This window comes from Stegostoma tigrinum, chromosome 4, assembly GCF_030684315.1.
Source record: "Stegostoma tigrinum isolate sSteTig4 chromosome 4, sSteTig4.hap1, whole genome shotgun sequence".
NCBI classification, from domain to species: Eukaryota; Metazoa; Chordata; class Chondrichthyes; order Orectolobiformes; family Stegostomatidae; genus Stegostoma; species Stegostoma tigrinum.
In genome coordinates this window covers 50,032,045-50,054,430 of record NC_081357.1, presented here as the reverse complement: position 1 = coordinate 50,054,430, position 22,386 = coordinate 50,032,045, and the positions used below count along the sequence as shown (strand labels likewise).

Here is a 22,386-nt window from a genome sequence, read left to right as displayed (position 1 = left end):
AAGAGGGTATTGGATGATGCTTAAATTGGAAGAAGTAGGCAACCATATGGCTAAAGGCAGGAGAATGGAACAAAGTTATGAAGCTCAACTGGAGGGCCATTATTGACTCAATGGGCTGCTTGGTCCCTGTGTTGTAACTCTTTTGTGATTCTGTGAAGTTGGGAAATTTTCATAAATAGCAGCTGATGCCCAGTGATTTGTTAATTTTAAAACAGGTAGTTTTTTTTTGTTCATTGAAGATATTAAAGCAATATTAAGTACAAGCATGGATGGGGTGATGAATGTTTTCAGTAGGAGGTACGTATAATAGAGCAGGTGGCTAGCCCACTACCTTCCCATCCAGCCTTCCTCCTTGCTCTGGGCTCCAGGATCTCTTCTGCACTACATCCCAGCACTCAGCTTTCTACAGTCTCCTTGCAACTTCTGCCCACCATTGAATTCTCAGAGTTATGGAGTTTTTGGCCAGTTAGACTGACCTGTAGCTCTCAATCACAGGACCTACTTGTGCCAAATGGCAGGAGTCTCACACTCAACCACTCTTGGCCACCAACAGCATGCTATCGCTGCAGGGCATGCTTGCAAGATGTGAGTCAGCTTCCAATCAATTTTCCTTCCAAATCCAGCTCAGATTTAGATTACAGTTCAGCCATGATGTTACTGAGTGGCAGAACAGGCTCAAGGAGCTTAACGAACTATGCCTGTTCCTGTATACATTCACAATCCACAATGCTCCACATGACCTGTCCCCATATTTCCTCCTTTAACTCGACTAACATATGCTTTAATCTCTCTGGTCATCATGCACTTATGCTCAAATGTATACATAGTATTTGCATTAACTGCTTTTTGTAGCAGCAAGTTCTTCATTTCTAATATTATTAGGGCAAGTCTCCTGAATTGCCAAAGAGATTTATTGATAACTATCTTACGGTCTAAGGATTTGATTTGCCTATTTGTGGAAACATTTCTACATCCATTCTATTAAATCCCTCCAGAATATATAGATATTTCTGGATCTAGGTACTGCATATTAAAAACTGCATGGTAATCATTGGAGATTTTGATTTGCATAAACTTGGAGAATCAGAACATTTGAAGCAGTAAGTGCAATGAACTTCTAGAAGTTGTTCGATTCAAACTTCTGGAATATGTTTAGAACGAACACAGTAATGAGTAATACAGGATTTCGTGAATATTTAAAAGGTAGCAATGAAGAAGAAGCTTGCAAAGAGTGATCAAAACATGATTAAATTGCATAAATGGCTTTGGAGGGAAAGCTACAAACCAAAGGTTTAAATTTAAGAAAATAATCTTGGGACAGATGGAAAATAAATTAAGTGCAGCAAGCAGGGCTGAAGCTTTCATCGATAAACTTAGAGACAAGAAGTGGAAAGTTTCACAGAAATATCTTGTACAACATATAACTGATACATTCCCTAAATTACAATGTGGGCCATCTGTACAGTTAAGGAGCCAATTGAAAGAAAAATGAAAAACAAAAAAATGTCAAGCTTCAAGAAAAGGTTCACACAAATACAACCTGGAAAATCCAGCAAATTAGGAGACCTGTAAAAAGCAAAAAAACACAAAGAAAATAATACAAGGAACAGTAGTGGGAATATGGAAAATAAAAGGACACTTCAAAGGCTTTATAAGAAAGAGAAATGGTAAAGATGAATTTTGAAAAAAAATGGATGCAGGCAAAATGACAATGGACAATAGAGAATGGCAGACTTGTTAAATGAGCATGCCGATTTGTGAAAAAAGCAAAGGGATTTCAACGTAGGTGTCCACAAATCATTAAAGTGCACAGAAATTGTCAAAATAACAGGCTGAAATGTTGGTCTTTACCACAACATATTAGTGCAGCTAATAGATCTTCGTCTAATTTCTGCAACTGGCATTTTACGTCTCAATCAAAGCGATTACTAAGAGTGTTGATTCTCATGACATGATACCTACAAGAAACCCTATTCCCCATTCCTTGAACATTATCCAGAATATGCTTGGATGTTGCTTTCCCTTCACCTTAAAGGGCTCCATTAGAGCTGCTCATTATGGCTGGGCTTGCTTTCTTCTAGCGGCCTTAAGTGCTATTCCAATTGATGATGACGATGATAGCACTCTTGTCTGTATAATATTGTTGCTACTTCTATTCTGCTGAGTTCTCATATTTTTAATCCATACTGTGCACCATGTTAGAAGGTAACCAAAGGTGCATCAAGAATAAAACATTTGCATGCTCTGCTTTTCAGATATCATGTTACTAACAAATGCACAAAAACATTCCACTACATACATTCACTTTATGGGAATTCAGTTATCAGGATTGCAAGCTCAAGGAAGAAGTCTGTTATCTTTTTCATTTAATGATCAGAAATACACTTAGTGGCATCTGGATTCACAAATAGCCTCATTTAACATACTGGACAACATTGATCTAACTTAGATATGTGCTTAAGTTCTCCGACACACCTCCACATTGTCTAAAATTTATTCATCTACAGTCAATTCAGTACTTGTTTCTGTGGGCTACAGAATGAAATTCTAAAAATAACTCAGTTTTATTCTTGGCTCTGACTTGATATGCACAGTCTTCTTGGAGATCACAATCACTTTGAGCCATGCCCCCGTTTGTGATATCGATGGTAGCCATGACATGGAGGTGCAAGTGTTGGACTGGGTCTACGTTATTCTTGGCTCTGGATTGATTTTGCTTGTTTTCTTTATACTGATGACTAAGTTAAATTCAATCCCAGAGGAACGGGGTACCTTTTCATGAATTGTTCCTTCAAATTATTAAAGGCAAGGCAAGGAGTAGCAAGTATATCTTGCTACTGAACTGGCTTCAGTGAAGTGCAATAAAGCTTTTTACAGACAATGGCACATGTCAAGAAGTTAGCAGACAAAACAGTTTGATCTTTTACATCTTTGTGTTTTCCTGAATCCTTTTTAGACAGAAGCAGTTTTCTAGAATGCAACATCCTTGAACATGCCTCATTTTTCTCATTTGGTGGAACTATGACGCTGTGCACTTCACAAGCTTTAAGTTAACAAGAAACAAAGGTTAGTCAGACTATCATCAGTATCCAACCCGCCCAAGTGGCACACAGCTGTTGCTTAGGGTGCTTGGAGGCAGGGGATTATCAGTTTTACTGATAACATTCATTTAATTAATAAGGGTATTTCCTTCAGTATATTAGGAATGGAGGAGAAGAGGATTATAACCATGAACTGCAATACTTTAAAATAACATTGTAGTCTCTAAGCACGATTCAAAATGTCACAAACTGCAAAGAATACAAACCAGCTTAATTTTATTGTACAGAGATTAGGTATAAGATCAGACTTAATGAATTCCTTGTTTCCTAATTCAGAAAACATAAAAATAGGCTGGAAGTTATATTAGAAAAACAAACTTTCTTTCCAATGTTGAAATCTCAGCTTTTCCTGGAAACCTGTTCACAGTATAAATGTTTATCATGGTGCCTAGTTTCCGTGCTGGAGTACACCTATTGACGTTGAGCCTAGTACATAAATGAAGCATATTTACTGAAAAATTCAATGGGTGTGACCAAGGAACGTGAAGCAAAGGATTGCTAAAGAAGACATATCTTGAAAATACTTTGAAATCAACTTTTTTTGCATTACACTCAAATGAAACTTGTAAAGTATATTCATAAGTCTCATTCTATTAAACCATTTTCTTACCTAATATATCCACATGGAACAGACGAGGGCAATTTTCAGCCAGCTCCTCAATATCTGTGTCACAAACAGATCTATTGGCTGTCAAAAAGATCTTGCGCAAGTTGGGTAGTTTGCGAGCAAGCTTTATGAAGCATCCTGTGCTACTTTGTAACGTTGGGCACCATCCGAGGTCCAGTTCTTCCAGGAGTTGGCAGCCTGATACAATAGCAGCAATACCATTTTCTGTGATATTTTTACATCTCCACAGATCTAGGGATCGTAGCTTTTTACACTTGGCACCAATCACGCTAGCCACAACGTCATAGTCATCAACCTGGACATCAAAAGGTCAACAATTAAAAGTAATCCAAATCTCATGCAGGCAACTACCTTCATGGTCTTTAGGAATTATGTTCCGACAGGGGGGAAAAAAACATTTTTTATTAAAAAACAGTTAGGAAATTTCCCTCAGGAGTAGACTGGCTAAGTAATTGAATACATCCGACTCTTACTACGTAAAAAAATTGTTTTGTCAAATGAGTTTTTAACTTATTGAGAATATACCTTCTCAGCGACAGTTTATTTAGACCAACTAAATTTGTACCATGCGTGACAGTTTATTCCACCAATTAGTTGCTCAGATGCCAATGGTATACATCATAGTCAGGAAGATAGGAAAATGATGAAAGGGACATTTAGAAGACTACCAGACAAATACTCTTTCCGGGGAGACGGAATGTGTACTGTTGAGCAGACTTTCAAATGGAAACAAACAAATTGCAAACCTTTAAGAAATATATCCAGTTACCTCATTAATATTACATTTCATGAAAGCTGAACTTCAATTCTAACTGCATCATTCAACATGATAAACACAAACCAACTTCCAACATTGTAACAAAGATGCAACAAAAGAAGGTACCTCAGCGACTGACCATTCAAATGTTTGTGTTAATGTTTTTGAAAATAACTGGCAATTCTTAACTCCCCCCAGCCACAACTTTTCCCCTGTGACTTCATGATCTAAGAAATGAAAGAAAGGAATACAAATTTCCATATTTATTGTAATTAAAGTACTTCTATTTGGCTTAGCTCAGTGAGACCCACTAATTCAGATCTGCTGCAGGCTTCCCCAGTTGACCATTCCCTTGGGGTCAGCAGCAGCACTGTATCAGGCCCAGGCAGATCCAAAGGTGCTGGCCATTAAAAAGAACAGAACTGTTCCTGACTCTTTCGCCAGTGTCATTAACAGAGCATAAAAGCTGACGTTTCGGGCCTAGACCCTTCATCAGAGAGGGGGATGGGGAGAGGGAACTGGAATAAATAGGGAGAGAGGGGGAGGCGGACCCAAGATGGAGAGTAAAGAAGATAGGTGGAGAGAGTGTAGGTGGGGAGGTAGGGAGGGGATAGGTCAGTCCAGGGAAGACGGACAGGCCAAGGAGGTGGGATGAGGTTAGTAGATAGCTGGGGGTGCGGCTTGGGGTGGGAGGAAGGGATGGGTGAGAGGAAGAACCGGTTAGGGAGGCAGAGACAGGTTGGACTGGTTTTGGGATGCAGTGGGTAGGGGGGAAGAGCTGGGCTGGTTGTGTGGTGCAGTGGGGGGAGGGGACGAACTGGGCTGGTTTAGGGATACAGTAGGGGAAGGGGAGATTTTGAAACTGGTGAAGTCCACATTGATACCATATGGCTGCAGGGTTCCCAGGCGGAATATGAGTTGCTGTTCCTGCAACCTTTGGGTGGCATCATTGTGGCAGTGCAGGAGGCCCATGATGGACATGTCATCTAGAGAATGGGAGGGGGAGTGGAAATGGTTTGCGACTGGGAGGTGCAGTTGTTTGTTGCGAACTGAGCGGAGGTGTTCTGCAAAGTGGTCCCCAAGCCTCCGCTTGGTTTCCCCAATGTAGAGGAAGCCGCACCGGGTACAGTGGATGCAGTATACCACATTGGCAGATGTGCAGGTGAACCTCTGCTTAATGTGGAATGTCATCTTGGGGCCTGGGATGGGGGTGAGGGAGGAGGTGTGGGGACAAGTGTAGCATTTCCTGCGGTTGCAGGGGAAGGTGCCGGGTGTGGTGGGGTTGGAGGGCAGTGTGGAGCGAACAAGGGAGTCACGGAGAGAGTGGTCTCTCCGGAAAGCAGACAGGGGAGGGGATGGAAAAATGTCTTGGGTGGTGGGGTCGGATTGTAAATGGCGGAAGTGTCGGAGGATAATGCGTTGTATCCGGAGGTTGGTAGGGTGGTGTGTGAGAACGAGGGGGATCCTCTTGGGGCGATTGTGGCGGGGGCGGGGTGTGAGGGATGTGTTGCGGGAAATACGGGAGACGCGGTCAAGGGCGTTCTCGATCACTGTGGGGGGAAAGTTGCGGTCCTTAAAGAACTTGGACATCTGGGATGTGCGGGAGTGGAATGTCTTATCGTGGGAGCAGATGCGGCGGAGGCAGAGGAATTGGGAATAGGGGATGGAATTTTTGCAGGAGGGTGGGTGGGAGGAGGTGTATTCTAGGTAGCTGTGGGAGTCGGTGGGCTTGAAATGGACATCAGTTACAAGCTGGTTGCCCGAGATGGAGACTGAGAGGTCCAGGAAGGTGAGGGATGTGCTGGAGATAGCCCAGGTGAACTGAAGGTTGGGGTGGAAGGTGTTGGTGAAGTGGATGAACTGTTCGAGCTCCTCTGGGGAGCAAGAGGCGGCGCCGATACAGTCATCGATGTACCGGAGGAAGAGGTGGGTTTTGGGGCCTGTGTAGGTGCGGAAGAGGGACTGTTCCACGTAACCTACAAAGAGGCAGGCATAGCTGGGGCCCATGCGGGTGCCCATGGCCACCCCCTTAGTCTGTAGGAAGTGGGAGGAGTCAAAAGAGAAGTTGTTGAGTGTGAGGACGAGTTCAGCTAGGCGGATGAGAGTGTCGGTGGAGGGGGACTGGTCGGGCCTGCGGGACAGGAAGAAGCGGAGGGCCTTGAGGCCATCTCCATGCGGAATGCAGGTGTACAGGGACTGGACGTCCATGGTGAATATGAGGTGTTGGGGGCCAGGGAATTGGAAGTCCTGGAGGAGGTGGAGGGCGTGGGTGGTGTCACGGACGTAGGTGGGGAGTTCCTGGACCAAAGGGGAGAAAATGGAGTCCAGATAGGTGGAGATGAGTTCGGTGGGGCAGGAGCAGGCTGAGACGATGGGTCGACCAGGGCAGGCAGGTTTGTGGATTTTGGGAAGGAGATAGAAACGGGCCGTGCGGGGTTGGGGAACAATGAGGTTGGAGGCTGTGGGTGGGAGGTCCCCTGAGGTGATGAGGTCGTGAATGGTGTTGGAGATGATGGTTTGGTGCTCGGGTGCGGGGTCATGATCGAGGAGGCGGTAGGAGGTGGTGTCGGAGAGTTGGCGTCTGGCCTCGGCGATGTAGAGGTCAGTGCGCCATACTACCACTGCGCCACCCTTGTCTGTGGGTTTGATGGTGAGGTTGGGGTTGGAGCGGAGGGAGCGGAGGGCTGCCCGTTCTGCAGGGGAGAGGTTGGAGTGGGTGAGAGGGGTGGAGAGGTTGAGGCGGTTAAGCCGTCTCCCCTTTGGTCCAGGAACTCCCCACCTACGTCCGTGACACCACCCACGCCCTCCACCTCCTCCAGGACTTCCAATTCCCTGGCCCCCAACACCTCATATTCACCATGGACGTCCAGTCCCTGTACACCTGCATTCCGCATGGAGATGGCCTCAAGGCCCTCCGCTTCTTCCTGTCCCGCAGGCCCGACCAGTCCCCCTCCACCGACACTCTCATCCGCCTAGTTGAACTCGTCCTCACACTCAACAACTTCTCTTTTGACTCCTCCCACTTCCTGCAGACTAAGGGGGTGGCCATGGGCACCCGCATGGGCCCCAGCTATGCCTGCCTCTTTGTAGGTTACGTGGAACAGTCCCTCTTCCGCACCTACACAGGCCCCAAACCCCACCTCTTCCTCCGGTACATCGATGACTGTATCGGCGCTGCCTCTTGCTCCCCAGAGGAGCTCGAACAGTTCATCCACTTCACCAACACCTTCCACCCCAACCTTCAGTTCACCTGGGCCATCTCCAGCACATCCCTCACCTTCCTGGACCTCTCAGTCTCCATCTCAGGCAACCAGCTTGTAACTGATGTCCATTTCAAGCCCACCGACTCCCACAGCTACCTAGAATACACCTCCTCCCACCCACCCTCCTGCAAAAATTCCATCCCCTATTCCCAATTCCTCTGCCTCCGCCGCATCTGCTCCCACGATAAGACATTCCACTCCCGCACATCCCAGATGTCCAAGTTCTTTAAGGACCGCAACTTTCCCCCCACAATGATCGAGAACACCCTTGACCGCGTCTCCCGTATTTCCCACAACACATCCCTCACACCCCGCCCCTGCCACAACCGCCCCAAGAGGATCCCCCTCGTTCTCACACACCACCCTACCAACCTCCGGATACAACGCATTATCCTCCGACACTTCCGCCATTTACAATCCGACCCCACCACCCAAGACATTTTTCCATCCCCTCCCCTGTCTGCTTTCCGGAGAGACCACTCTCTCCGTGACTCCCTTGTTCGCTCCACACTGCCCTCCAACCCCACCACACCCGGCACCTTCCCCTGCAACCGCAGGAAATGCTACACTTGTCCCCACACCTCCTCCCTCACCCCCATCCCAGGCCCCAAGATGACATTCCACATCAACCAGAGGTTCACCTGCACATCTGCCAATGTGGTATACTGCATCCACTGTACCCGGTGCGGCTTCCTCTACATTGGGGAAACCAAGCGGAGGCTTGGGGACCACTTTGCAGAACACCTCCGCTCAGTTCGCAACAAACAACTGCACCTCCCAGTCGCAAACCATTTCCACTCCCCCTCCCATTCTCTAGATGACATGTCCATCATGGGCCTCCTGCACTGCCACAATGACGCCACCCGAAGGTTGCAGGAACAGCAACTCATATTCCGCCTGGGAACCCTGCAGCCTAATGGTATCAATGTGGACTTCACCAGTTTCAAAGTCTCCCCTTCCCCTACTGTATCCCTAAACCAGCCCAGTTCGTCCCCTCCCCCCACTGCACCACACAACCAGCCCAGCTCTTCCCCTCCACCCACTGCATCCCAAAACCAGTCCAACCTGTCTCTGCCTCCCTAACCGGTTCTTCCTCTCACCCATCCCTTCCTCCCACCCCAAGCCGCACCCCCAGCTATCTACTAACCTCATCCCACCTCCTTGACCTTTCCGTCTTCCCTGGACTGATCTATCCCCTCCCTACCTCCCCACCTACACTCTCTCCACCTATCTTCTTTACTCTCCATCTTCAGTCCGCCTCCCCCTCTCTCCCTATTTATTCCAGTTCCCTCTCTCCATCCCCTTCTCTGATGAAGGGTCTCGGCCCGAAACGTCAGCTTTTGTGCTCCTGAGATGCTGCTTGGCCTGCTGTGTTCATCCGGCCTCAAATTTTATTATCTTGGAATTCTCCAGCATCTGCAGTTCCCATTATCTCTCATTAACAGAGCACTTCAGCAAAGTAGACGGCTCAAAATGTCAGCCAGCACAAAACCAGAAATGTTGCAGTAACAGGCATTAGTGTGAAAGCAAAATATTATTTATGCTGGTTATCTGAAATGAAAACAGAAAGTGCTGCAGAAACTCAGCAGTCTGGCAACATCTGTGGACAAAGAAACAAGGTTAATGTTTCAAGTCCAACATGACTCTTTGTTGAAACTCATAATAGACGATCAACTTTCTCCCCAAGTGGGAAACACATGAAGCATTTTGAGGAGATATTCATCTCTCTCCGTGGCCTTTTCATTCTCCTTCAAAAAAACAGAAGTTTCCATCATGCTATTGGTTATTTTGATATGAAAGAATATCATTTTAGTTAATGTGTTATTGGACTTTTCAAATTATATCTGAAAGCATGGCGCACAAAATAGAAATTTAATGCAATCTAATTTTAAAAAGTCTTCAGAACCATTTAAATTAATTATACATGCTTTTCTTAAACACTTTTAACTTCCCACAATCAAGTTCTGCAGATAGTTGAAAATCTTTGTTGTATTCTACTTTTCCGAAAAATCCTGTATCTGTATCTCAATGAACTGTAAATGACTTAACAATCTAATTATGTCACAAAAGCCTCAGAATAATTAACTGTACATAAAAAGTGTATGTATGCATTTGTTGCACAAATGGCTACAGTTTTCACATTGATGGGGGTAATAGTTTACTATCCAATATATCTGGCATCAGACGGGAATAATAAAAACATTTTGTGCATTTGTTTGAAATTCTTCTTTATTTACCATTTAACAGACAAATTGAACATTTATTTTAAAAACAGGTCAAAATCTCCATTGAACAGCAGTAAACAGGAAATTCAGTCATATTAAGTTTTCTCTACAAAACAATTTCAACACCAATGCCCTTTCATTTTATTTGAAGTGCTTGCATGAGTTATTCATTGATAGTAGAGCTTAGTTTAATTCCTATTACAGGGATGTGGTAAAATATTTTTTATTTTAAAGAAAAACTCTTTAGTTTACAGCTCAAAATCTAAACTTATTAAATAGCATTTTGCTGAAAATTACAGTGAGGCAAATTGATGGTAAAATGCAAATCACATATTTTCGCTGAGGGAATTGCTGTTATTTCCAAATGCCTGAAAATAATATCTTACCCTAGTGAAAAGTAAAATAATTAAGCGTGAACTCATCAGCCAGATAGTGTACACTTCTAATTTCATCCTGAGAGGGTTTTAATCTCAAAGTCAACAATATTCACAGAAAATGGTTGCAAGTACAGAATGTTCTGTTATTTTCACCTCATGAGAAAAACTGTGTTCATTCACCAACAACCATATTGCCTGAGTTAAGAGTGTTACCTATTCCTAAAAGATCAGCAGGAACACATTAAATTTAATCTATAATATGGAGTCAAACCTTGTGAAAGCATACTCATCAAAACAAACCTTTCACTTGCTCTAGATGTGTTCTACTAAAGAAATTGAAACAGCACAACTATGAAGACAGGTGCATTTGTTCAAAATATTCTTTGTGAAGTCCATCATGCAGAGGTTTGACTATAATTGTTAGCACATTTCTTGTAACTTTTAGGTCACTTATATACCCATTTTCCCCATATACAACTAAAGTTTGCGAGCCTTGACATGGTGCCTGAAAGCGCATTTTACAATAATCGTCACTACTGAAAAGCTGATGGGGTTCAGTACAACATATTTCGAGAAACATCTCATATGTTCTCACAACAGTAGTGACTTGATTTATTAAGGTATAAATATACAAGTTTTGTTTACAGAAAGAGTCACAAGGTGGTACCAGGAAGAGAATAATAATGAAGATATCTGCATTTTAATATCATTTTAACAATGAAAAATAAAAACAATATTTATGTTTCTGTGATACAAGATTTTCTTCTGTATCCTTTTCCAGTGATAGTTACTCCTACATTTGCAACTCAAATTATTAATAATGCACGATGAAAAATGTCAAATCTTTGTAAGCAGTTTGAGAAAAATTTAATCCATAACAGCAGCAAGTTTGTCAGTTTTTAGGTCTATTTCTCTCATATGTAAAGTTATGACTGACTTCTAAAGGTAAAAATCTTCTTTATCTGTTGCAGATAATAAGATTTTTTGCATCTGGAAATGTGATATTTATTTGGTTCTAACAAAATATGGCAGATCAACATTTTATTCAAACACAAACTAGAAACTTAACTGTGGGAACAGGTAACTAAAGCCTAAAAGGCTACTCAATTAAATTGTTGATTGTTTTCTCATTCAGAAATGGACTAAAGTGATAAATGATGAATTATTTAAGGTAAAGGTATAATTCATGACACCATGTCCATCCTAATGACTTCTTTAAAACTGCATTCTCGTAATGTACTTTTATTCCACAATGGACATTTGCTCACTTTTGTGTTTTGATATACTTTCTTTTAAAAGTCTTATGAAATAGAATGGTATTTTGGAGATTTTATGGTGTCATTACACTCAAATAAGACAATGCTTGACCTCAGAAGAAAATTATTAGTTCATGCAACTTCAAGTTCTTACCATGACACAGCTGCCAAGGCTGAGGTGCTGAAGTTCCAAGCAGAAGTTCAGAATGCTGAGCAGTGCTGTTTGCTGCCGTTATGGGACACATCAGAGGCAACGTGGATAGAGAAACAAAGGGAAAAGAGGTCAATTAGGCATTAAAGCCTGTCACTGCCTTCCTCAAAATACTGCTCTAAACTTCAGTTACATCTACCACAAATGCAGTTTAATGAGTCCCAAGGTATTCAGACCATCGATTAGCTCATGGCCAAACAAATCATTACAGGCTCAAAATGCAGTTCCCTCTAGATGTGAATCTGCACAGACCGCAGTTACCAGGGGCTCGGTTCCTCTGAACACCTCTCCCTAAGGGAGGAATCTTGAAAATGCTGAGACCTTTTACGAACATGCAAGGCTGCTTGTGGCACCAGAATAGATCAGTGCTGTCCCAGAAATAAAGTGGCAACCGTGACATTCACAGATCAGACAACCTAAAGAAATTGTCAATAGCAAACCACCTAGAGTGGCAGGATCGAACTGTACTGACCACCACCAGCCAAAGGATTCCAGTCATAGCTAACCGGAATTTCTTCATGCATACTATACACAGTAATGTAAAGCAATTCTCAAGCTACAAGTCAATTAAGTAGTGCCAATTACAGCAACAGAACACAGGGATAGTCACACCATTTCATCCTCTGTGCAGCACTCAGTTTACACAAAACAGAATAAAATAAATCATCTGTGAATGCAACACGAGAATCTTGTTGGTTGCTCAGCAGATAAGTAAAGAATTCAGACTGATAGCTGTCCAAAGCAATTGTTTACAAATTTAGAATATTAATGTTCACAATAAATAAGAACAATGACAAGATTATTATTGTATGTTAAATATTTGTAGCACAGAAATAAACCATTCAGCCTGTTTCACCTTTCTTCAGCTAAACCCATCAACATATCTTTCTTTATTTCTTTACTCCTCATGCCCTTAGTTTGTTTCCCTTGAAATGAATCTGTGCTATTCACCTCAATAATTTTTTTTTGTTTCTATGATATTTCCAGAATATGCACAGACCGCAGTTACCAGGGGCTCGGTTACTCGGGGATACTGAATTGGAGATGGAAAAAGAAAATTGAAAACTGCAGAATAAATGAACCACTGGATCTCATTTACTTCTAAATTCTAAATCCAAGTTTTAGAACTTCTGCATCACTCAATAAGTCACAGGCTGAAGAGATGTTGGTCATAAAATTAAATCAGACATATTGCTTTAATATATAGAAAAATACCACAGTAATGACCTTATTTCTATGTTATTGGAATGTTTTACTTGAAGTGTATAATTCAGGGAAAAACACAGTAAGAAGCCCTCCCCAGCATTCAAGGTAAAGTAAATTATGGTTTGTGAAATGGAGACCATAAGGACTGCAGAGGGATAACACCTGATATTTCGCCTTGGGAGCCAACAGCCCCATGGCCTGAATATTGACTTCACCTGCTTCAAAATCTCTCTATCACCAACCTATCCATCTTCCAATTCACCTATTCTATCCACCCTTCCCATGGACCAACAACAATAACCCTCGACTTGCTTCTATCTATTTCCACCCCCCTGCACCCCTCTCTTCTTCAATTTATTCTGGGCTCCTCTCCTACTCCCCAGTCCTGACGAAGGGTTTCAGCCTGAAATATTGACTCCCCTGCTCCTTGGACGCTGTCTGACCAGCTGCACTTTTCCAGCTCCACATCTATTGACTTATGGTTTGTGAAATATTGACACAATTAATTGAAAAAAGTATTTCCCTCTTTCATTTTTCTCTTTCTTAAGCACATTTGCCCAAACGATCAGCTTCTACTCCATTGCAAGCAACTGCAAGATGTACATGCACAGTCCTGGTTGGCTCAGCTTCTGACTTTCCCTCTGTCCTTACGAGAAAGTGCTCATGCTATGTTCACCAATTCTCCCCACTGGGTTGGTTGCGTTGAGTTGAGAAACTGGCCAGATGTAGAGAATTCCAGCCCAGCAATTGCAACTTGTCATTCACTGATACACCAAGCCCACTATCAATACAGAACAACATTGTAACATTTCTGCAAAGGAACAGTAGTAACAAAGCAAATTCCCATAGTAAGTTGTGAAATGACAAGGACATTTATACAGAAACAAACCATTACTACAATGATGACTAACCTAGCCAGTAAGAGGAATAATACGAGAAATTGCTGCACTTGATGAAAACACAAACTCTTGTAAGGTGGTCTCCTCAGGGGGTTGGTGGTTTTACACCTCACAGTTTTACTGCACTCTACATATAGTTTCCTTGATTAGAGAGTTATTTTCACACTGGTGTAAATTCAAAGCAGCATCTACTCTAAGAATTCCACTCCATTCAATTTTAAATGGACGCGTCTAGGTTCAGGCCACATAGTGCACAGCACTTTCTGTATTCATTTAAAATTTCATACACCATTCACACTCTCTTGCGTTAACACTGAACTCATTTATCTTCTTGTATCTATTTAACAATAGGGAGGGACAGGGGAAAAGAGGATTGTATTGATAATTTTCTTTTTCTGGCAGTGGAATAAACCAAAATCATTAGGATTTAATTTGGTTGTTCATCTCTTTTTTGTGGTGACAGAGACTGACTTGGATAAGCACATCACTGAATAGATAAAAACAACTCCCCTAATACTGAATACAATTCTGGTTCCTCTTCCTGCTTTATTCAGTTAATCTGATGTAGATATCCTGCCACTTTATAAGGTATTCTCGCATGAAGAATCAGGCTACCAGAATTTGGAAAGATATGCCACAGTGTAAAATTACTGGGCAAAATAAAACAAATGAGTACATAAATCAAAGCCAACTGCCGTGGAAAAAAAAATGGAACAATGTTTTGTTTTGGAGTAGGCAATTCCAAGAGATAATGCAGCACAAAGGAACTGTACTCTCAAGTTTGGCACCTTATCTCATCAAACTGTTTTTGAAATAATAAAATGTATATCATCCTGACAAAAGTAAAAAATATAGCTGCCTTATTCCACATATGCTATTACACCATTTCAATGTTACAGTTGCTTTTCATCTCCTATTAATAGCTTCACTCTTCACAGGAAAAACCTACTCATGACTTATTACTGACACTTATCTAACCCACACAGAGTTTCAAAAATTATTAACAATAACACGGTCTCACAAAGATATTATCATCCAGTCAATTAGTTTGAAAACACCAAAATTTTAAAAAAACACACTGAAAATGCTCCAAAAATCTACAAAATGCAAATTAAACATACCAAATGTCTCCTATTAAAATCATATTTAGCAAAAGCACAAACCACAAATGAACCTAATCCAATGATTCGCTTTTAAAAATGCAAAAACTGAAGAAATTGTTATTGATCAGATGTGCCTTTACATCACCTTTTTTCCTTTGTTCATGTCTGTGCAATACATCTATTTTAGCACTTTATAGCACTGGACCACCAACTTCTCACCTCAATTGACCTTTGCCTGCTCTTTGTCTATGCTGCAGAGCAGTGATATCACTGTTGAAGTCCCTGAATTCTTGTGCAACAAGGGATGGTTGTTTTGCTTGTCATTTATGAGGGTTCATACATTCCACGTTTCAAGGTTGAGCTTGACCTAAGTTTTCAGACTGCAGGTGGATGAGTCCACTGGAAGTGGGTTTTCAACCAGGTTGGTGACAGAACAGGATGAACACAGCAGGCCAAGCAGCATCTCAGGAGCACAAAAGCTGACGTTTCGGGCCTAGACCCTTCATCAGAGAGGGGGATGGAGAGAGGGAACTGGAATAAATAGGGAGAGAGGGGGAGGCGGACCGAAGATGGAGAGTAAAGAAGATAGGTGGAGAGAGTATAGGTGGGGAGGTAGGGAGGGGATAGGTCAGTCCAGGGAAGACGGACAGGTCAAGGAGGTGGGATGAGGTCAGTAGGTAGATGGGGGTGCGGCTTGGGGTGGGAGGAAGGGATGGGTGAGAGGAAGAACCGGTTAGGGAGGCAGAGACAGGTTGGACTGATTTTGGGATGCAGTGGGTGGGGGGGAAGAGCTGGGCTGGTTGTGTGGTGCGGTGGGGGGAGGGGACGAACTGGGCTGGTTTAGGGATGCAGTAGGGGAAGGGGAGATTTTGAAACTGGTGAAGTCTACATTGATACCATTAGGCTGCAGGGTTCCCAGGCGGAATATGAGTTGCTGTTCCTGCAACCTTTGGGTGGCATCATTGTGGCAGTGTAGGAGTTAAAAGTACACTTTGCATTATTTTACACATTTAAACATGCAGATTAATTTAAAACATTTCAAGTTTTAATTAGTTATATATAAGCATAAATAGCTTTCTCTTGTTTAATTTTATACCCTTCTCATTTTTCATTCAATGGCATTACTTTTTCTTTCTCTGTAGCAATTATAATACTGGGATCCATCCAAAAATTGTACAGGTACGTCCTGTACACTAAAAGCAGGATAACTCCAACCCAGGCAATTACCCCATCAGTCTATTCTCGAATATGAGTAAATGGGTGGAAGCAGTCCCTGCTCAGTAATAACATGCTCAAGGATGCCTAGTTTGGGTTCTGTCAGGGCCAGTCAGTCCTGACCTCAGTGTAATCTTGGTTCATGGGTATCAGAGCTGAATTACAGTAGTGAAGGGAGAATGACAGCCCTTAATGTCAAATTACTTTGTAATTGACAAAGTGTGGCATTAAGGAGGCCTTGCAAAACTGGACTCAATGTGAATCGGGGGCAAACTCTCTACTGGTTGGAGTTAAGTCAGGCATTCTAGCTTTAGGACATCTGAAGATGTTCTTCAGGGGAGTCTCCTAAGACCAGGTAACTTCAGCAGCTTCATCAATGATCCTCCCTCTATCATAAGGTCAGAAGTGGGCTGACAAGTGGCAAGCAACATTTCTGACACACAGATGCCATTGCCAATCAGAGATAATCTAACCACTGCCCCTAGACATTCAATAGTATTATCTTCACTGAAGTTTTCACTGTCAACATCCTGGGAGTTACCATTGACCAGAAACTCAATTGGATTTGCTTTTTAATGACAGTGGCTACAAGGGCAGATCAAAGGCTAGGAATACAGCTGCAAGTAAATCACCTTCTGACTCCCCAAAGCCTGTCCATCTACAAGGCAGAAGTCAGGACTATGATGGAATACTCCCCACTTGCCTGGATGAATGCGGCCCCAACAACACTCAAGAAGCTTGACAACATTCAGACAAGGTAGCCTGCTTGACTGGCACCACATCCACAAGTAGCCACTTCCTCCACCACCAGTGCTCAGTAGCAGTAGTGTGCACTATCTACAAGATGGCCTGCAGGAAATCACAAAAGATCCTGAGACAAACACTCCAAACCCAAGCCCACTTCCATCTAGAAGGACAAGGGCTGCAGATACATGGGGACACCACCACCTACAAATTCTCCTCCAAGCCACTCACCATCCTGTCTTGGAAATACATCGCCATTCCTTCACTGTCGCTGGGTCAAAATCCTGGAATTCCTTCTCTAAGGCATTGTGGGTCAATCTATAGCGCATGAACTGCAGTGGTTCAAGATGGCACCACCACCTTTCCAAGGATAACTGGGGATAGGCAATAAACGCTGGCCAGCCCATGTCCCATGAATAGCTCTTTAAACCTTCAGGAGCTCTGTTTCTTTAATTTAGACATCTTGTGTATTACAAATTTCCTTTGTCACACCTTTGGAAGCATGCCTTCAGGGCTTCAGGAGCTGACCCTGAGACTTCGAAACTTCCCTTACCAAACCTCGCTGCTTTACATCTTTCAAGCTGCCCTTTAAAGCCTACTTTTTTCACCAAGCTTCCGGTTATCTTCCTAATATCCATTTATGTAACTCAAAGCTGAACTTGTGGCTGGATTTTTGTGTGCAATCGGCACAATTCATTCTTTTTAGAATAAACCCGATTTTTCTTGACATTCCCATTTTTCTCTACATCTTTCCTTCAAACATCTGGCAGCTTGGGAAAGTCTTTAGTGAAAATCACACATCCATCCCTGCTGATGTTGGCTTCCCTATTTTTAATAGAGAACAAAAGCTAGATTTCTGCTGCATACTGTTTTGCCTGGAGATGCTAGGATCTTGGAAGCCCATTAAAAACACGGCAGATTTGAGAGTTCATGAAAAAAACGGAAAGCTTGGGAAAATGCAGTCCAATGACATTCTGTTCATAAATTGCCTGTGATAATTTTACTGAGCGACAACTACCAAAAAACAAATTGACAGCTGTCATTGCACACCAATCCTTTAAAATATACACTTGTTAAGAAAAACACATACATGACATGTGTATTTAAAACAAAGTGGATGCCAAGAGGTCATTTGAAGGTTTTGCGGATTCTGAGAGCTATTATATCCAGTCGAGCCTCATTCTCACATTTTAGCATGTCATCTGAATCTCACCATTCTTTCTCTTTCTTGTAAGGATTCCTAGGTACCTAGTAATTTCCATATAATAAGCACTGAATGTCAAATTCTTCAGTACCCCATTGCAGACCACCATGTAGTTAGTTTCTATTGTCAATCTCACTATTCTCACAATAGGTTTGAACACCATTAGAAGACACCAGATTCAAATGTCACAAACTCAATTAATACCTTCTGAACAGCTGATGAACAATGACAATGTCAAAACTTTTTATTCACATCACTTTTCACATATAATCGTAAAATATAGCATATTTAAACTGTTAAAATACATAAAAATAAAAAAAATGTGGTGGAGGTCATGAAATAACAATAGTATTTATCTGGTACTGACTTTTCACTTAACCTTTGCTCTTGTACATTTTGTTTTCACTGGTAGAGCTCAGCTGAATTAGTCATATAACTCTAACATCAACCACTGCGTAAAAAAAACTCCAACATGCAACACTCAGCCGTTATGAAGTAGACTATGCAAATACACATTACTTAAACAGATAGAGTATGTTATCTCATCCTGATCACCTACTCCCTCAAATTCTTAGTTTTTGTGAATCAGACCCCGTTGTGTAACCCTTAAGACTTTGTCTTCTGTCCCATCATGTGTAAACATCCTCTCAGCTACCTGGGGCCAAAACCCCTGAATGCATAGCCGAAGCAACTACACAATCAGCTCTCTTTCCTGATTTGAATCTATCCTTAAAACCTAGCACTTAAACATTTAATCCCTCTCCTTATCTGTTTCTTTTTAGACTAAGCATCCATTTTTCCTTGCATCTCTGCCAAATGCCTGGTAAAGTTTTGCAAGTGAAATGTGCTCAATTAATGCAAGTCCTTTTCTGTTTCATCCTTTGAATAGGAACAATCTCCACACACTTCTCTATGCTTTTCACTTACAATTTTACAGAATACATACTTGGCACACAAAAGAAATGGTCATCTCTATCACTGCTGAAATGTCATCTAATTTCTTCCTTTTCAAAAACAGGATCAATGCTTGAACCTAGGTTGCAGAACTAACTTGCAGATATTTTCCTAAAACTAGACAGTTTATCTTTCATCAAGGCCTTTCGGAAAAGCCGATCAGATGTTTGTGGGGTAAGAATTCTCTATCCACAGAATAAAGATTGTTTCACCATTGTCAGTGGAAAAGCTCCTTCTTAAGATAGCAAAGTTGTATAACTAAATCGAAGAGAGAGTTGAGATGGAGTTTAAATATCAGCTAACAACATCTTGTTACCAAAAACATTACCAAGTCTAATGAGCAATTCTCAAATTGATTGATGTAACATATTCTCATTTATCCCCGAAATACAAAGGATAGAAGACCATATTTTAATCCAGTTACAAGGTGGAAGCATTCAGACGAAGTTTTAAAACTCTCGCTAGAGAGAGCTTTCTTCTGCAGAGGCTGTTAGCGTAATGGTTGTGTTAATGGACTCAGAGCTCATGACAGCAAGTTACCACAATGGAATGCTGAGAAAATTAATGCAATAAATGAGGCTAGGTCAGGAAAATGGTATTTGCAGGAAGGAATCAAGACAGAAAATGCTGGAAATATTCAGCGGAGAATTAAGTAGTGTTATTAGATCAGGTAAAGGGACCTTTACCAGACTTTTCTTCTAAAGAAAGGTTCTCTGCCTAAACATTGGGTTGAATTTTCTCTCCCAAGTCCCAAAACAATTTGGGAAGAAAATAACCTGAACCTTTGGATTTTCATTCGGGGGGGCAAGGGCAAACATGAGCTGGTCCACTAACCCCAGAAAGAGTTCAAGCAGTCACAAAGGGTGTCAGGTGCCAAGGCAAGCTACTTTCATCTAGGCAACTGGGTAAACTGAGATGAGCTAAAGTGATAAATGGAAGTATTGCGGAACACAACAAGGACAAAGTATAAGCACAGATTCAAAGACATTTAGGCAAATTGGAAACAGGACAGTGGGGTACCTACAAATGGACTAGGATTTTCCTCCCATGGTGAGCAGAAAAACTGCTGGATCAGTGAGATTAAAATTTAGGATGGGAATCATCAGTTGTTTCCATACTCAATCCTTAGCTCTCGCTCCTATACCCTGTCAGAACCCACTTGCCACACATGACCACACGTTCCAATTCATGATCCTTACCCATACATAATCCCTAACAGGTAGTTCTCCTATAACATTATATTTGCAATTTTGTGTGACCTTGCACTATAGAAAATCACACTACAGAAAATCTTCACAGAAAATCACGTTATAGAGAAATTGCTATAGAAAATCACTTTTCCTACATAGCAGAAAGTTCCCGTTATCCAAACAGGGTCCACTATTCATTGTTAATCCAGTACCCAAATAATGCACCGGGGACCCGAGTTTGAATTTGTTAGAATTTGAATTCAATAAATATCTTGGGAATTAAGAATCTAATGATGACCATGAATCCACTGCCAACTGTTGGGAAAAACCTATCTGGTTCACTAGTGTCCTTTAGGGGAGGAAACTGCCATCCTTACTTGATCTGGCCTGCGTGTGACTCCAGACCCACAGCAATGTGGTTGACTCTAAAGTGCCATCTGAGCAATCAGGGATGGGCAATAAATGCTGCCTAGCCAGTGATGCCCTCATCCCGTGACTGAAAAGAAATTGCTTTATAGCCAATTTGTGTTAACAAAACATGCATTATAGCAGAACTACCTGTGTAGTAGTCCCAAGCTAATTTATGAGCACCTGCTCCCTTCTCATAGTTTGCCTTTCCGCTACCATCCATACCACCTCATCCAATATCAACCATAGGCAAAACTGAGCAACCATGTTGAGATGAAATAAATTTGTAAGCATTCATTTTAGAGTTTACTATCTAAAATGCTCCATTTACTAAAGAAAATACATTTAAATTCCCTCAAACACATACTCCCATGCAAGAATAAATGTGTGTATCTATAATGTCACATCAAAAGATATCTGATCCTTAAGTAACCTCCTTGACCCTGATAATTATAGGTTCTGGAAAGTATTAATAATGCTGTCATGATAGCACTTAGAGTTATGTTAATAGATAGATATTGAAACTACAAGAGCATATTTATTTTCAGCTCTCACAGATGCAGGCAGGTATTTTTTAATTTTGTTTTGTAGAGGGCTGGCCACTTAGATAATGTGACAGTTCCACAACCACATGCATCCCTCAGGAGGGTTGGGTTTGTTTTTAGTTAGAACTGATTCAAGGGATCCTACTGGGTTTGGTTCTCCTTTCGTGAGGGAGTCATGCCCTGCCAGTCATGAGTTGCTATGCAAAGTTTTCATGACTCCACAATAATTTAGCTCTATACTTCAAAATTCTTATCGGAGTAGGTGAGTGCCAGTGATTTGACAGTGACCAATGCAATTCAAACAAGGTAACAGTGTTACCCTAACATTTGATTTGAGTCTTTAATTAAGGATAAAATGATAAAATATCTCAAGCATAAGAAAATAATTAGAAATAACCCACACAGATTTCAGAAAGGAAGATTGTGTTTGATATACTTGATACAAATTCTTGATGAGATGACAGCTTTGTTGAATAGAAAAGTGCAATGAATATAAGGACAGGAGAAACATTAGCAGAAGTAATCCTAAAGGCACCTTTAGCCTGTTCTGCCATTCATTGGGGCAGTACGGTGGCTCAGTGGTTAACACTGCTGCCTCACATGCCAGGGAACCGAGTTCAATTCCACCCTTGGGTGACTGTCTGGAATTTGTACATTCTCCCCGTGTCTGTGTGGGTTTCCTCCAAGGAGCCCACAGTCCAAAGATGTGCAGGTTAGCTGGATTGGCCATGCTAAATTTCCCACTGTGTCCAGGGATATGCAGGTTAGGTGGATTAGCCATGGGAGATGCAAGGTTACTGGGATAGGGTAGGTGAGTGAGCCTGGGTGAGATGGTCTTTGGAGGGGTTGGTATGAACTTGAAGGGCCAAATGGCCTGCTCCCACAATTTAGGAATTCTATTCTGTTACATGGCCAAATCTTGGCCTTAACTCCACTTCCTTGCCTATATTTCATAACCCGAAATTCATAAAGAGATCTAAACACTCTGTATCTCAGCCATAAATATACACAATACAACTCAATGAATCAACCACAGCCAACTGGGATAGAGAATGTCAAAGATTCACATTCCTGTGAATGGGGACATTTTTGTTCATCTC

The 22,386-nt window shown here is 41.9% G+C and overlaps 1 protein-coding gene across 6 annotated transcripts in view; it reads right to left on the bottom strand.

Moving 5' to 3' along the window:
* Nucleotides 1-22,386, bottom strand: part of fbxl4 (F-box and leucine-rich repeat protein 4) — a 134,413-nt gene that overhangs the window by 37,107 nt on the left and 74,920 nt on the right. For all 6 annotated transcript variants that reach the window (XM_048530816.1, XM_059645349.1, XM_048530815.2 and 3 more), the window contains 2 exons: nucleotides 11,762-11,833; nucleotides 3,712-4,024 (listed from right to left, as the gene is read on the bottom strand). In XM_048530816.1, the coding sequence (XP_048386773.1) occupies nucleotides 3,712-4,024; nucleotides 11,762-11,833 (385 nt within the window). The remainder of the gene's footprint in view (nucleotides 1-3,711; nucleotides 4,025-11,761; nucleotides 11,834-22,386) is intronic.